The sequence below is a fragment of the Elephas maximus genome, chromosome 3, assembly GCF_024166365.1.
Source record: "Elephas maximus indicus isolate mEleMax1 chromosome 3, mEleMax1 primary haplotype, whole genome shotgun sequence".
Classification (NCBI taxonomy): domain Eukaryota; kingdom Metazoa; phylum Chordata; class Mammalia; order Proboscidea; family Elephantidae; genus Elephas; species Elephas maximus.
In genome coordinates, this window is record NC_064821.1 from 194801980 (window position 1) to 194815549 (window position 13570).

General features: G+C 45.6%; 1 protein-coding gene across 2 annotated transcripts in view; it reads right to left on the reverse strand.

The window, feature by feature from the left end:
- ARHGEF11 (Rho guanine nucleotide exchange factor 11) overlaps nt 1–11435 on the reverse strand; it is a 127351-nt gene extending 115916 nt beyond the window's left edge. The window contains exons 1-2 of one of the 2 annotated variants that reach the window (XM_049880829.1): nt 10930–11435; nt 10146–10807 (exon numbers count right to left, since the gene is read on the reverse strand). In XM_049880829.1, the coding sequence (XP_049736786.1) occupies nt 10146–10177 (32 nt within the window). In that variant the 5' untranslated portion in view covers nt 10178–10807; nt 10930–11435. Of the gene's footprint in view, nt 1–10145 lie in introns of both variants that reach the window. The other variant, XM_049880830.1, reaches the window with a different exon arrangement.
- Between the last annotated feature and the right edge of the window lie 2135 nt (nt 11436–13570).

A 13570-nucleotide genomic window follows, 5' to 3' on the forward strand; every position in this document is an offset into this window, starting at 1 on the left:
AATATATGTGGGGTTTCGTGGTATTAACCAAAAAAAATGTCCTTGAATGATATAAGACTAATGGAGTTGGGGGGAGAAAAAGATCACTCATGTGAAGGTATGGAAAACAGCTAAAGCAGGGTGCTAGGGTACATTAATAAGACATACAATTGGTGAGCTGGAATATTCAGGTTAGAAAGGAAAGACTCTACAGGTTTCTAGCAAAGAAGGATGAGATCGTAAGCACCTGATTTTTAACTATGGTCCTGCGTTTGTTCAAAATGTTCCCCTATGCATGCCTGCCAGTCTTGAGAATCAGCATAGGCCTAAGGGTAACCCAAGTACAGGTCTTCCAGCAGCAGCTGAGGAGAGTTCAGGCCCATCTGGGGTCCTTGCCAAACCAAATGCCTTCACAACATCCACCATATGTTTGGCACTATAGAGTTTACAATGTGCTCTTCCACAAATCGTCCTGCTCACACAGCTAGTTAGTGGCTGAGCTGTAGCTCAAGCAGATCTTCTCGCTGGAAGTCCTACATCCTCTCTATTATGCTACTAGGATGGTTTTTGCACAGATGTCCCTCTAGCCCTGGACTTTGGCTTGCTATGTGGGAATGGGGTATTCATCAAATGTATGCTAGCTTCCTCAAATCATGGTCCAATTTCCTGCAGGATCTCCCAGAGCTGACTCCCCTCATACCCTTTAAAAAGCTGCACTGAAGAACTCTGAAACCATGTGATAGAAAGGATCTAACGGAAGGATCTTAGCAAGATAAATATCATTCAATATGCTGTATTCAGTGAATTGCTGGTTATCAATGGGAGATTCAGTGACTTTTAATGATGGTCCTATTCTATCAATAGCACTGTCCTTTTCCTAGCCAACCGCTCTCAAAAACATGGGAGTCAAATTTGATTTGACCCTAACATACCTTGTTGATTAAAAAAAAAAAAACAAAAAACACTGCCATCGAGTTGATTCCAACTCATAGCGACCCTAAACGGACACAGCAGAACTGCCCCATACTGTTTCCAAGGAGTGTCTGGTGGATTCAAACTGCTGACCTTTTGGTTAGCAGCCGTAGCTCTTAACCATGATGCAACCAGGGTTACCTTGTTGATACTCCTTCCAAAATGCCTTCCAAACCCTGACCACCTTCTTCATTCCCACCACAACCATCTTGATTCAGTAACTCATTATTTTTTCCCAGGACTGCTGTAAAAACTCCTAGCTGGCCCACCTGACTTCAAGTGCTCTTCCAATCAGAATTCTCTCTTAACCACTACTTTTATCATCATATAATATATATACCTTCACTGGCTCCCTTTTTCCTCCTACGAGTCTGAATACCTCTATCCCCCACCCTACTCACCTCGTCAACCTAATTTTGCTCTCCTCTACAAAGACCTATGATCTTACCACCCAAGATCATAGCTTGATTGGTTCCACCCCAGAACCTTTGGTTATGTTGTCCCCTTGTCTGAAATGGCCTCTTCTCTTTCTTCCATCTAAATAAATTCTAACTGCTCCCTTCCCTGGCTATTCTTATTAGCACGGACTTTCCTCTCTTCTTTAAATGTACATTTTTGGTGTATACCAAGATTCAGCAATTACGTACTACCTTAATACTGTTTTGTGTTGTTTCATAATAGCATTTCCTAAGTAGAATGTAACCTCCACATACTTACATATTATCTCCCAGAGCACCGAGAACTGAGCTACGCATGGACCATATGATAAATATTTGCTGTCCAACCAATGGATTGCAAGTGCCACAGTACCAAAGATCATATGTCATCGCTTGGAAGGTTGCTAGATTGGTTCCTTCTGTTGATTTGAGGTCAGGTCAGAGCAAGCGGCTATGGATCCTATCATACCCGTTTAGGAGCTGCTCCCAGACACTGGAGAGAAAGAAGTGAGGGCCGGAATTCAAGACCCCGAAATCTCCTTAACTTTTCAAAGCCCCTTTCTCAACACATTCATATCTTAGTTTGCTATCCTTTAGAATGGGGAGGAAAACTTCAAAGAAGTCAATATAGATGACAGAAGGATACTAGTGATGATAGGGCCTACATTGAAATCAGAATTAAAAGACAATAAAGCTAGCAAAGGTCAGTCTGAATTCCAAAGGAATTTATAACGTTGAACTCATGGAACCACCTTCCCCAAGAGATCACAGAAGATGGAAGCAGCCCTATCTGTCTTTATGAGCTCAAGAGATACCTATTTGGAGTCAAGAGGAAAGGGCAAGGTGATGCCTTAAGATCCTACCAGACTTCTGTGATTTTTCCCTCAAGTCTGTCCAACTGTTTCAGTACCACACATCTGGGTGTTTTTCCAGCCCTTGAAAACACCTTCCAAATTCTACTCCAATTCTATTCAGGGCCACAGATTTCCCAAGTTTCCACACTGCTATGCTTCTACATTCTTTTCCCATTTCACAAGGGAACTCTGTTCCCTGATCTTTTCAAACTGTCACTGATTTCCAGGAAGGTCAGATTGTGATTCCTGAAACAGTCCTGGCTCACGGAAAGAAAGGACACAAGGCATCATGTTTCACAGGCTCAACGAATGGAACAGCTAGAAGGAATCAAACCTTAGAGGTTGGCTAGCCTAAACTGTTCACTTTGCCAGATAAGAAAACTGAGGTCCAGAGCAGCTATCTTTTCAAGTTTATCCACCTTGCTGGTAGCAAAGCCAGCCCCAGCACCTAGTTCTACTTATAGTCAAGGTACTTGTTAGACACAGTCCCTGCCCTCCAGTTTAGAACAGACAAAAAAATATGATAAATTAAAGAAAATGTGCGTTCATCAAAGTCTTCTCCAAAGACCTGGTGTTCTTCCCTCAGGACTCCAAACCTCATTTCACAAGAGATCTGAGATTACTTTTAATAAGATAGTGATTTTTTTTTTTTTTCTTTTGAGACCAGAATTAGGAACATCTACTGCTGGAAACCCTGGTGGGATAGTGGTTAAGTGCTACAGCTTCTAACCAAAATGTTGGCAGTTCGAATCTACCAGGTGCTCCTTGGAAACTGCTGGGACAGTACTACTCTGTCCTACAGGGTTGCTATGAGTCGGAATCGACTTGAGGGCAGTGGGTTTGGGTTTTTTTTTTGGTTTAGTACTGCTTACTCTCATTGAGTGATGGAGTGACCTTGGATGCCACTAAGAGGTCTATGCTTGGGTCTTTTTTCCAATACATAGAGTGAGAAAAGAAGAAAGAATGCAGTGCATGGTGGAGAGGGGCTTCCAAACCACATGATAAGTTTTAGAATTAAGCTTTAAAAATAATAAACAAAATGGATTTTTTTTAAGGCAATGCCACTATGAAGGAGTGAAGCTGATTCAGACAAAAACAGATTAAAATAATACCTCTCTTATTTTTAACAGAACTTCACTGTTAACAAAGCCCTTTCACCCACAACAGAATCCCAGACCTTTAAAGCTGTAAGGGACACGATCCAAAGGTTTCCAGATTCTATTCCATGGAGGTTATGAGCTTCCAGAACTCCGTTTTATATTAATTTGGAGATTAGTGACATGCACCTTTACAAAATCTTTTTTATATTTGATGAACTCATATTGTCATTTAATTTTTCATATTTTTTGACTATTCTCCTAAAGTGGAGGGGAGGGACTCTGTCCAACAAGTACCCTGACTATAAGAAAAGCTAAGCAAATTTGCTCTTTTAGAAATGTTTTTGAGCACCTGAAGTTAAGCTTAGCCAGCTCTTGGTCATAATAGTGATTAATCACCAAATGTTTCATCTGCAAATCCACTGCCATCTCTCATCTCACATCCCTAAACAGGAACAAGGGTGCATTTTGGAGAAGACTTGGAATTTTGGGGAACTTACCATTTGTAGCTCTGGATCCCTGCCAGGGCTTCAAACCAGTTCTTCCCAGTTCATTTATGGCCAAAGAAGTGACACCGGCACAGACCCAGATTTTTTAAAATTTGGGTGAACCGGAACCATAACCGGAACAGGAAAAATGATGGGTCAAACCCCTCCTAGAAACTTAATCTCCCTGTTAGAAAACTAAGGGCAGCGGAGGCGTTGCAGAACCACCAAATTTCTTGTGCGTCGGATTTTGCGCAGTTGGAAACAGCAGTGCCCCGCTCAGAAATGGCAGCCAACCTTACCACTTTGAATGTGTGTCGCTCTCCTCAATCCTGGCAATAACCCAGTCTCATGCATCAGGCTCCAGAAAGGGCTCACTACGCTTCTTAGGAGTTCCCCATTACAGGGCTTAAACCTGTAATCCTCCCCATTTGGGTTATGGTTCTGCATCACCCAAATTTTAAAAATTCGGGTCTGTTCTGGTTTCGCTTCATCAGCTATGACTGAACTTATTAGAACTGGTTTAAAGCCCTAATCCCTGCCATCTTTCCGGGCAGTCAACCTCCAAAACTAAGTAGTAGCTCAGCTAAATGTGCAGGGATTTCTTGGTTCCAGGGCTGAATAAAGAACTGAAGTCAAGGTAGGAAGTGATCTACAACTACTCATCATCTACTCTTCCCTCCTGGTTTCTCAGATAAGCCCAGTCTCCTCAGTCTCAACCACCAACATCTCTTCTCTATAAACCTTTCCCTTAGCCTGAAGGCTTTTCCCTAAGACAGGCCTACCTACCATCCCGCTCCCTCCTGCCGCACACACCTGATGCTAGATTTCTACCTCTTCTAGAAAGAAAGGCTATAGGCTAGGGAAAGGCTACATTCAGGGAACAGTTTCTGGGTCTGGATCTATTTTGAATTAGGAAATTCACATGCTTCTAAGACAAGGGATGGCCAGGGATCACAAAGTAAATCCTTTCTATCCCTGTCATTGAAAGACATGTAAGTGAGCCAAGGCAGCTGAGAGAGAAATCTCTCTCATTCATCAAAATTCCTAGGAAAGAGATTCCATAACCTTCCTCTTCTCAATATTCTTCTAGTATCATCACCCAACCCTGACCACTGGAAAAGTAGACCTTCTAACCTCATGCACTCCTGCAACGATAAAGCCTGTTTACTCTCGTTGAATTCTTAAAAATGTTTATGGAAAGATCTTTCAGCCACCCTTAATTTGTTTTGGGCTACTTAGCTCAGGAAGTAGTGCATGAAGCTAAATTACGTACATGAATTCACCATTTAAACTTTATCCAGAGTTTTACAGTTTAGAAAACAAGGTGAAATATATTACCTTATATGATTTGCTCCTTTCAACAGCCCCGAGAGGTAGGACAAATAGTATCATCTTCAAATGACACACGACGGGAAAATGTGAAGTGGGAACTACTTCATATAAATCAGTGACTGCTTCACAGATGAGGAAACCAGAGGAGCTATGTGATTCGCCCAAGGTCACAGGGTTAAGGGGTAAAGCTAGGGCACAAAGCAAGAATAAGAAATCTAGTTCTTCTGTAGGGCACTGTCTTGTTTGGGCCTCACGTGAGCTAATAAACTTTCACGGAGAAAAGCTGTTTCATGGATGCAAACTCCTAACGCATCTGGCTGTCTCAAAAGCATTTGCCGTGGGAAGTAGGCACATGGATATAGATGGCTTAGCAAAAGTCATTACCATTGCTGTAAAGATAATTCAGCAACATTATTATCTCTGTTTGCAATATCACACATTTTTAGAAACCCTTGAAAGGAATAGGTATTAACAGGCAATGAACTGTCCGTGGACAGAAACTGAAAGGAGCATGAACACCTATACTTTAGCTCATTTTTCGTAACATCTGATTAACAATAAAAGACAAAAATTAGTCACAAATACATGCTTTCTATGAACCCAACGAGGGGATAAAAAGCTCTCCTTTACTTTAAGCTGTAATGCCTTTCCAAATACATGATCCTCCATCATGCTGCTTATCTCCTAGAAAATGCACGTCACCCAGGAAGTCTTCTCTAATGACCTTATTTAACAACATCTGAAAGTAATGCATGATCGTTCAAACAACCTGAAGTGGAAGAATTTATACTTGCTGGTGGTGCAGTGGAAACCCTGGTGGCATAGTGGTTAAGAGCTATGGCCGCTGACCAAAAGGTCGGCAGTTCAAATCCACCAGGTGCTCCTCGGAAACTCTACGGGGTAGTCCTACTCTGTCCTGTTGGCTTGCTATGAGTCGGAATCCACTTGACGACAGTGGGTTTGGTTTTTTTTGTTGGTGGTGCCGCAGTTAAGAGATAGCTGCTAACTAAAAGGTCGGCAGTTCAAATCCACCAGCTGCTCCTTGGAAACGCTACCGGGCAGCTCTACTCTGTCCTATAGGGTCACTATGAGTCAAAATCAATTCGACAGGAATGGGTTGGTTTTGGCATGTTTATTCATTCTAACATTCATCTGTCAAATATTTATTGAGCACTTACCACTTGGAAGGCACTGAGCAAGACACATAGGATATAACACAAACAAACCGAACACAGTCCCTGCCTTCACAGAGCTTACAGTCTAGTGTTGCTTTTTATGTGGTCTTGTGTGGTCTCATGTGCCCTAGCTTCGCTACTTAAGATTGCACACTCTTTGTGATCAAGAGCTGTATAATTTCCTAAAATTCTCTTACAGCACCCAACACTAGGCTCAACAAACTGACAAACTAAAAGAGTCCCTGACTCCCTAATCTGCAACATTTCCTCCCACTCAACCCCTCCAGTATGGTCTAAGACTGTGAATTATTTAAAACCTATAAGGTCTTGAACCCGTGATGTAAAAAGGTGCCTTAGAATGAGCCTACAACTAACAGGCAAGATCCAGTGCAGTTGGAGATACTTAGGAGACCTGGACCCCGGAATAGGCCCTCTTAATGGGAAATAGAATGAGTAGGGATGGAGGTGAGGAATGCGCTCACTCTGTAAAGCTGTATCATCCCAAAGGAGAAAATGGTGCTTGAAATGGTATGAGCCCAATACTATTAAACAGAAATGCAGGAGAATACTTTGATGGCTGTATAGAATCTTCCCCTACTGTCAAAGAGAAAACATAAAACGGTATCCACACATTCCATTAAAAAAAAAAAAAAATTGCCACCAAGTCGTTTCCAACTCATAGTGACCCTCTAAGACAAAGGAGAACTGCCCCATAGAGTTTCCAAGGAGCAGCTGGTAGATTCAAACTGCCGACCTTTTGGCTGACCTCTTAACACACTGCGCCACCAGGGTGCCTTCCATTCCATTCCATGAAAAAAAAAAAAAAAAAAAACCATAGGGCCAGCATTATTTGCCTCATCAGCCATGGCCTCAGAATCATAAGACCTGCGCTTGAGCCCAGATTCTCCCACTAGTCAGGCAAGATGGCACTGGGATAGAAGCTTCCAGGACACATCCAAACACCTTGAGGGACTGAGTTACTGGAGTTGAGGGCTGGGGACCATAGTCTCGGGGACATCTAGGTCAACTGGCATAACACAGTTCATAAAGATAACGTTCTATATCCAACTTTGGTGAGTAGCATCTGGGGTCTTAAAAGCTTGTGAGGAGCCATCTAAGATACACCTCTTGGTCCCATCCTGTCCAGAGCAAAGGAAAATGAAAAAAATCAAAGACACAGGAAAAGATTAGTCCAAAGGACTAATGGACCACTCAAACCACAGCCTCCACCAACCTGAGCCCAGAACTAGATGGTGCCCGGCTACTACCACCAACCACCCTCATGGGGATCACAACAGAGGGTCCCGGACAGAGTAGGAAAAAAATGTGGAATGAAATTCAAATTCATCAAAAAGCCCAGACTTACTGGTCTGACAGAGACTGGAGAAACCCCCGACACTACAGCCCCCAGACACCCTGCTAACTCAGAACTGAAGCCACTCCTCAAGTCCACCTTTCAGCCAAAGATTAGACCAGCCTATAAAACAAACAGTAACACACTAAGGAATGTGCTTCTTAGTTCAATCAAGTATACAAGACCAAACGGGCAACACTTGCTCAAAAGCAGGAACAGACGGGAAAACTGGACGAATGGACATGGGGGACCTGGGTTGGAAAAGGGGAAAGTATTGACATGTTGTGGGGATTGCAGTCAATGTCACAAAACAAGTCGTGTATAAATTCTTGAATGAGAAACTAATTTGCACTGTAAACTTTCATCTAAAGTGCAATAAAATATAATTAAAAAAAAAGATGGCACCGGAAAAGTCATGTGTCCTGTCCAAGCCTCAACTTCCCCTTCTGTAAAATGGGCATAATAATCTCTGATTGTCTACCTCAAAGAAACATTGTTTAAGGATCAAATGAGACACTTTCTGCAGTATTTAGGAAACCAAGCTATACAATCCTGAAAGACTGTGAGGGTATACAAACTCCCTGTGGAGCTTCTCACACCAATCCTGGACCCCTCACTGCCTCCTTCTTCTTACACCCCCACCCCCAACCAACACCTGGGTTTCCACCTTCTCACATCCTTGAATTCACAGAAATAGTTCACCATCCAAATCTCAAAAGACAAGTGCACTAACTCCCAATCTCCATGAGGATGTATGTAAAAGAGAAGAAGGGCAACGATATAAACCTTTTCACCTCCTGCCTCGACATGCCTCGGTTCTCCCTTTACATGGCCAAACTGCAGAGAGGCCAACAAAAAAAAGGGGAGCGGGAGTGGTTTCAACCAGCCACATATACATGATGCCCTTTGTGGTTCGCCTGCCTTCTCCTCTTCACTGCCAAGTCAGGTCCCCATCTGGGGACTGCTGAACTAATCTAAATGGGACTCCGAGGCAATACAGAGATTAGTGTTTGGGAGAAAGAGATTATATGCATTTTAGGCCACATTCCACAGCTGAAAGGAAATTATTATTAGCATGGATAACGAAAGGTTAACTAGACTTGGAGAGAGCAATCACTCCCTTGCAAATGTTCTTCACTATCTCTCTGACAAGTATTTTTTCCAGGCCCAGTCCTTTCATTTGCTTGTTTAGTCCTCACAACCACTCACCTATCCACCAGGGTGTGTGCAGCACCCACAAAACAATCTCCCCTTCAAGGTTTTCAAGGAGGGAGGATTGAGGAGAGGGAGGCAGACACCTTACAAAGTTGAACTAACCCTTTGGAGGGAAGAATTACAACCACACAGTAAATGTTACCAGTGATAGGGGAGGCTGATCAGACTCTTGGGGGGGCGGGGCGGAGAAGAGGAGGGTTATCACATGCTCAGATGCCAAAGGACTAGTGCCTCTCTGCCCATCAGGCCTAAGAGCCCAAAAACAACTCCTTCCGGCTCTAGGCAGGGGAAGGCCCATTTTGCAGAGTCAAGCTTATTAAGATCCACTTGGAAAATTAAGCCTAGAGCATCAGTGGGTTGGCAAGTCTCAATTTAAACCCTAAGCTTGGAGAGGAAGAAATCTTAATATGACCTATGTGATTTGGGGCCATATCAGCCACTTACAACAATCCAGGCCTATATGGGTGCAAACACTGTTCCTGTTTCCTCATTCAGGCCCAAAACATCCTCCTCATTCTGGAAATGAGATTCACCTCGTCGTCCAGTCTCACCATTCCATAACAACCAGTCTGGTGGAAGCTTTCAGGTGAAGCCACCTCCAACCTGAGGTCACCTCCAAGCCACGCCCCCTCATCACCCTTTTCTTCCCCGGCAGCTCCAAACCCTAAAACCAAAACCAAACCCAAACCCGTTGCCATCCAATGGATTAGGACTCATACAGACCCTATAGGGCAGAGGAGAACTGCCCCACAGTTTCCAAGGAGCGCCTGATGGATTCAAACTGCTGACCTTCTGGTTAGCAGCTGTAGCACTTAACCACTACACCACTAGGGTTTCCCCAAAACCTACAGCCAGTCCCAACCCATTTCTGGGGCTTACAAGACTGGGCTTGGGCTTGCCTCCCACCCTCTAGACTGGAAAGTTAGGGACCCAAATTCAGCCTCCAGCCTAGCAAAAGTCAAAGGTGCTGGGAGCCTATGTCCCTCTTTCCCCTCACCTGGCTTCACTATCTATGGCTCACATTTCAAAGAAAGAAAACATTGAATCATGTTTTAAACACGGACAGGCACAGAGGGGACACACCTATGCTCAGACAGTCCTCAGAGGCCACCCCACCAATTCCCCCCAGATCTTGGAGACAGCTCATCCAGGCCCTTCTTCGCAACCTTTTATCAAAATGCAAAACACTCTCCCCACCCCCAGTCTTTAGGAAGTGAAAAGCCAAATTACCAACAAACCTACCTGTCTATACTCTGGGGTAACCTTACACTCATGGTTTCTCGGTGTCTCCACGGTTCCAGAATCCTGTAGCTTTGATGTCTTGATCAGGATTGAATCACTTGCAATTTTTAAGAAAGGTGAGAGGAGAGCCTCCCAACTCGAAGACTGAATCTTTTTTCCTCCAACTCTCAGGACCCTGGTAACTGAAGCTCCATCCTACTTCTATCAGTTAACATGGTCTCCTTTCTTAGCCCCCTTTCCCCTCCCCCTCAAAAAAAAAAAGAGGAAAAACTATGACCTTTTTAGAAACCAAAAACCAATCACAAATCTCTTCAAGGATAGAGCTTTGGGCTAAAAATTGAATCACAGAAAGAATGTGCCTTCAAAATATCAGTCTTAACTGCAAAATGCAGATAAAAAGCATCCTTTTAATCCAGTTTTCCCAGCTGTCCTCCTGTTGGCAAGAGAGCCAAAGGGGGGGAAAAAAATCTCTGGTCTCCAATGCTTAAAACGACAACAGATACATTTAGGGGGAGGGAGGGATGAATAAATCCGAATTGGCACTTGGAAAAAAATCTTCCAGCTGATCTGCACAGTAAAAAAATAAATAAAACCATACAATAGTATGTACACCACAGCACTCCTTCCAAGTCCGGTGCAACCGTAGGGACCAAAATTATGGACTAAAAAAAAAAAGAAAAAAAACCTTTTACCTTAAAGGTTTTGAATATTCTTAAATGAGCCAATCGCACCAAAAAAAAAAAAAAAAAAAATCAAAGAACACCTGAAATGCAATGCTTTTTACCTTTAAAATGGAAGCAATAACCACAAAACAGAGGATCTCTGAAAATATTCTCCTTTCCTTTTTCCTTTAAACTTGCAGGTTTCTCCACCTACCCCAGCCTGATTCTCAGACCCAGCCTAGGTTCGGCCTTTTTCTGAAAGACAATTTCCTGAGTTAGTTCTGCTGTTTCGCTCCTCCACATCCAGGCTCCGAAAATTTCTCCATGAAACGGAGATTTCTCTTTCCTCCGTTCCCCCTTCTCTCCCTCGCGCCCAGCCACAAAAACTGCGCCCTTATTATTATTATCAGTTTAGATTATTATTGTGGATTTGAGTTCGCGGTGGGTTTTTCCTCCACACGAGCCGCCTGGAAAATCCGATCGCCTCGCTTCCCTCGGCCTCTCTTTTTCCTCCCTTTCCGCCCCTTTCCTAACCTCGCAGGCAGGAGCCCACCGTGCCTCGCGCAGGACGCCGGCCGGGCCTCCGGCTCCCGGCCCCGCTCGCCCGCTCGCCCCACGCCCGACCGCCGGCTCCGGCCTTCGCGGCCGCTCGGGACTCCGAACTCGGGCGCAGACAGGGAAGGCGGCGGCGGCGGCAGGCCGGCACGGGCGGGCGGGCGGGCGTCCGGCTCCCGGCGTCGCGGCCGCACTCGCCTCCTTCCGGGCCCCTTCCCCCTCGGCTCGCCGCTCGCTCGGGCGCAGGCCCGGCCGGCCGCCCCCTCCCCGCGCTCGGCTCCCTCCTCCTTCCCTGCGAGCCTTTCTCCTTCCCTCGCTCCTGCGGGGGGCGGGGCCGCACGCTCCTCCTCCTCCTCCGCCCGGCGCCGCGGGCCCGCCCGCTCGCTGGCCGGCCTTGCCCCTCACGCCGCGGCCGGGGCGGGAAGCCGACCGCACTTCCCTCCGTCCCGTGCTGCGGCCGCGGCTACTGCCGGCCCCTCTCCGGGCTTCCCTGCGCGCCCTTCCCCCCGGCGACCCTCGGCGCTGCTTCCCGGCCGCTCCCCTCCGCGGCCCGGCAGTCGCCGGCCCTGCCCCTCAGCGCGGCCTAGCTGGTCCCAGGTTCAGCCCGATCCCCGGCGTTGCCCGGCCCGGCCTGCGGGCGACCCCCGGCCCGACCCCGCGTGGTACCGCGCGCCCTCGGCCGCCGCCCCTCCCGCCCTTTGCTCGCAGCTTTCCGCCCTTACTGCCCTGCCCTCAAGACCCCGACCTTTGTTTCTAACCCCCGCGCCACCCGGCCACCGGCACGCCCTTCCCCGTGTACAGGTTTTTTCCTCTTTGCGTGCATGAGCATCACCCTTGGCTCTCACCGCCTCTGCTCACCTTCTCCCCGCCTCTTAATTTTTAAAAAAATTGTCGCGGTCTTTCTGGATTCCGGGAGCTCTTTTAACTGTTTTGCCTGTTTCCGTGGCCCTCCCCATGTCCAGCACCCACTGACATGGGGGAAAGACCCTTCGCTGTTCCCCTTGGGCTTGAATTGGGCGTCTTAATACCGGACTGTGTAAAATGTATATGAACTCTATGGTAATGCTTTTCTAAGACAGTTCTATTTTCACAGCTTTTTTTTTTTCTCTCCTAGAATCACAGCTTTTAAATCTTTCCAAAAGTAACACAACATTCGTCAGAAGGTCTCAAGCGTTATATGATTAAAAATGATTAAGGTAAAAAGGAAACGTTTTCATGAGGACTGGGAAGTGAGCTTTCTCTTCTTGCCTAGGTACATGTTCTTTTAAAAATACCCCGCAGACTGCAGTGTGTTTTGCATATGCTGCCTGCCTTCCACGCCACCTTGATCTTTTAAGGAATATATGTATATGTAGATGGCGAGACATAGGTAGCTTACTTTTGAACACTCATCAGGAAAGACCTATCGCTGAAAAAGGACATTATGTTTGGTAAGGTAGAGGGTCAGCAAAGGGAAACCCTCAGTGAGATGGATTGACACAGTAATCACAACAATGGACTCAAACATATCAATGGTCACGGAGATGGTGCAGGACCCACCAACATTTTCTTCTGTTAACACACAGGTCCACTGTAAGTCCAAGGCAACGCCATAGCAACTAACAAGAATATCCACCCACACAAATCCATGAACAGTACAGACCTCTCTGTGTGACCCCAGCAGTGTCAAAAATGGTGGGTTTACAAATAGCAAGAAGAAAAACGAATAAACATCGATCAAGGACCTACTACTTGAACTAGGAGCATCACCTAAATTATATCAGGTGCAGGTTGGCAAATAAAAGACCTGCCTTCGCCTCATCACCCCCAAACTCCAAGCCTGAACTTCCAAGGACAGTTGGTCTGCCCCACCTTTGGAGCACCACAGTCCAAATTCTTGCTGATTTCTTTTTTTCTTCCTTTGTCATACTACCGGCAAAAGCCGTGCTGACAAAGGTCAACACTTGCTCTGTGTTTGTAGATCAAACTAAAAAAAACAAAAACCAGTTGCCATCGGGTTAATTCCAAGTTATGGCGAACCCGTGTACTGCAGAGTTGAACTGTACTGCATAGTATTTTCATGGCTATGAACTTTTGGAAGCAGATTGCCAGGCCTTTCTTCTGAGGCACCTCGGGGCGCATTCAAAACGCCAACCCTTTCATAGTCAAGTGCTTAACTGTTTGCACCCCTCAGGGACCTGTGATAGATGAGTGGTTGCAAAATACGTA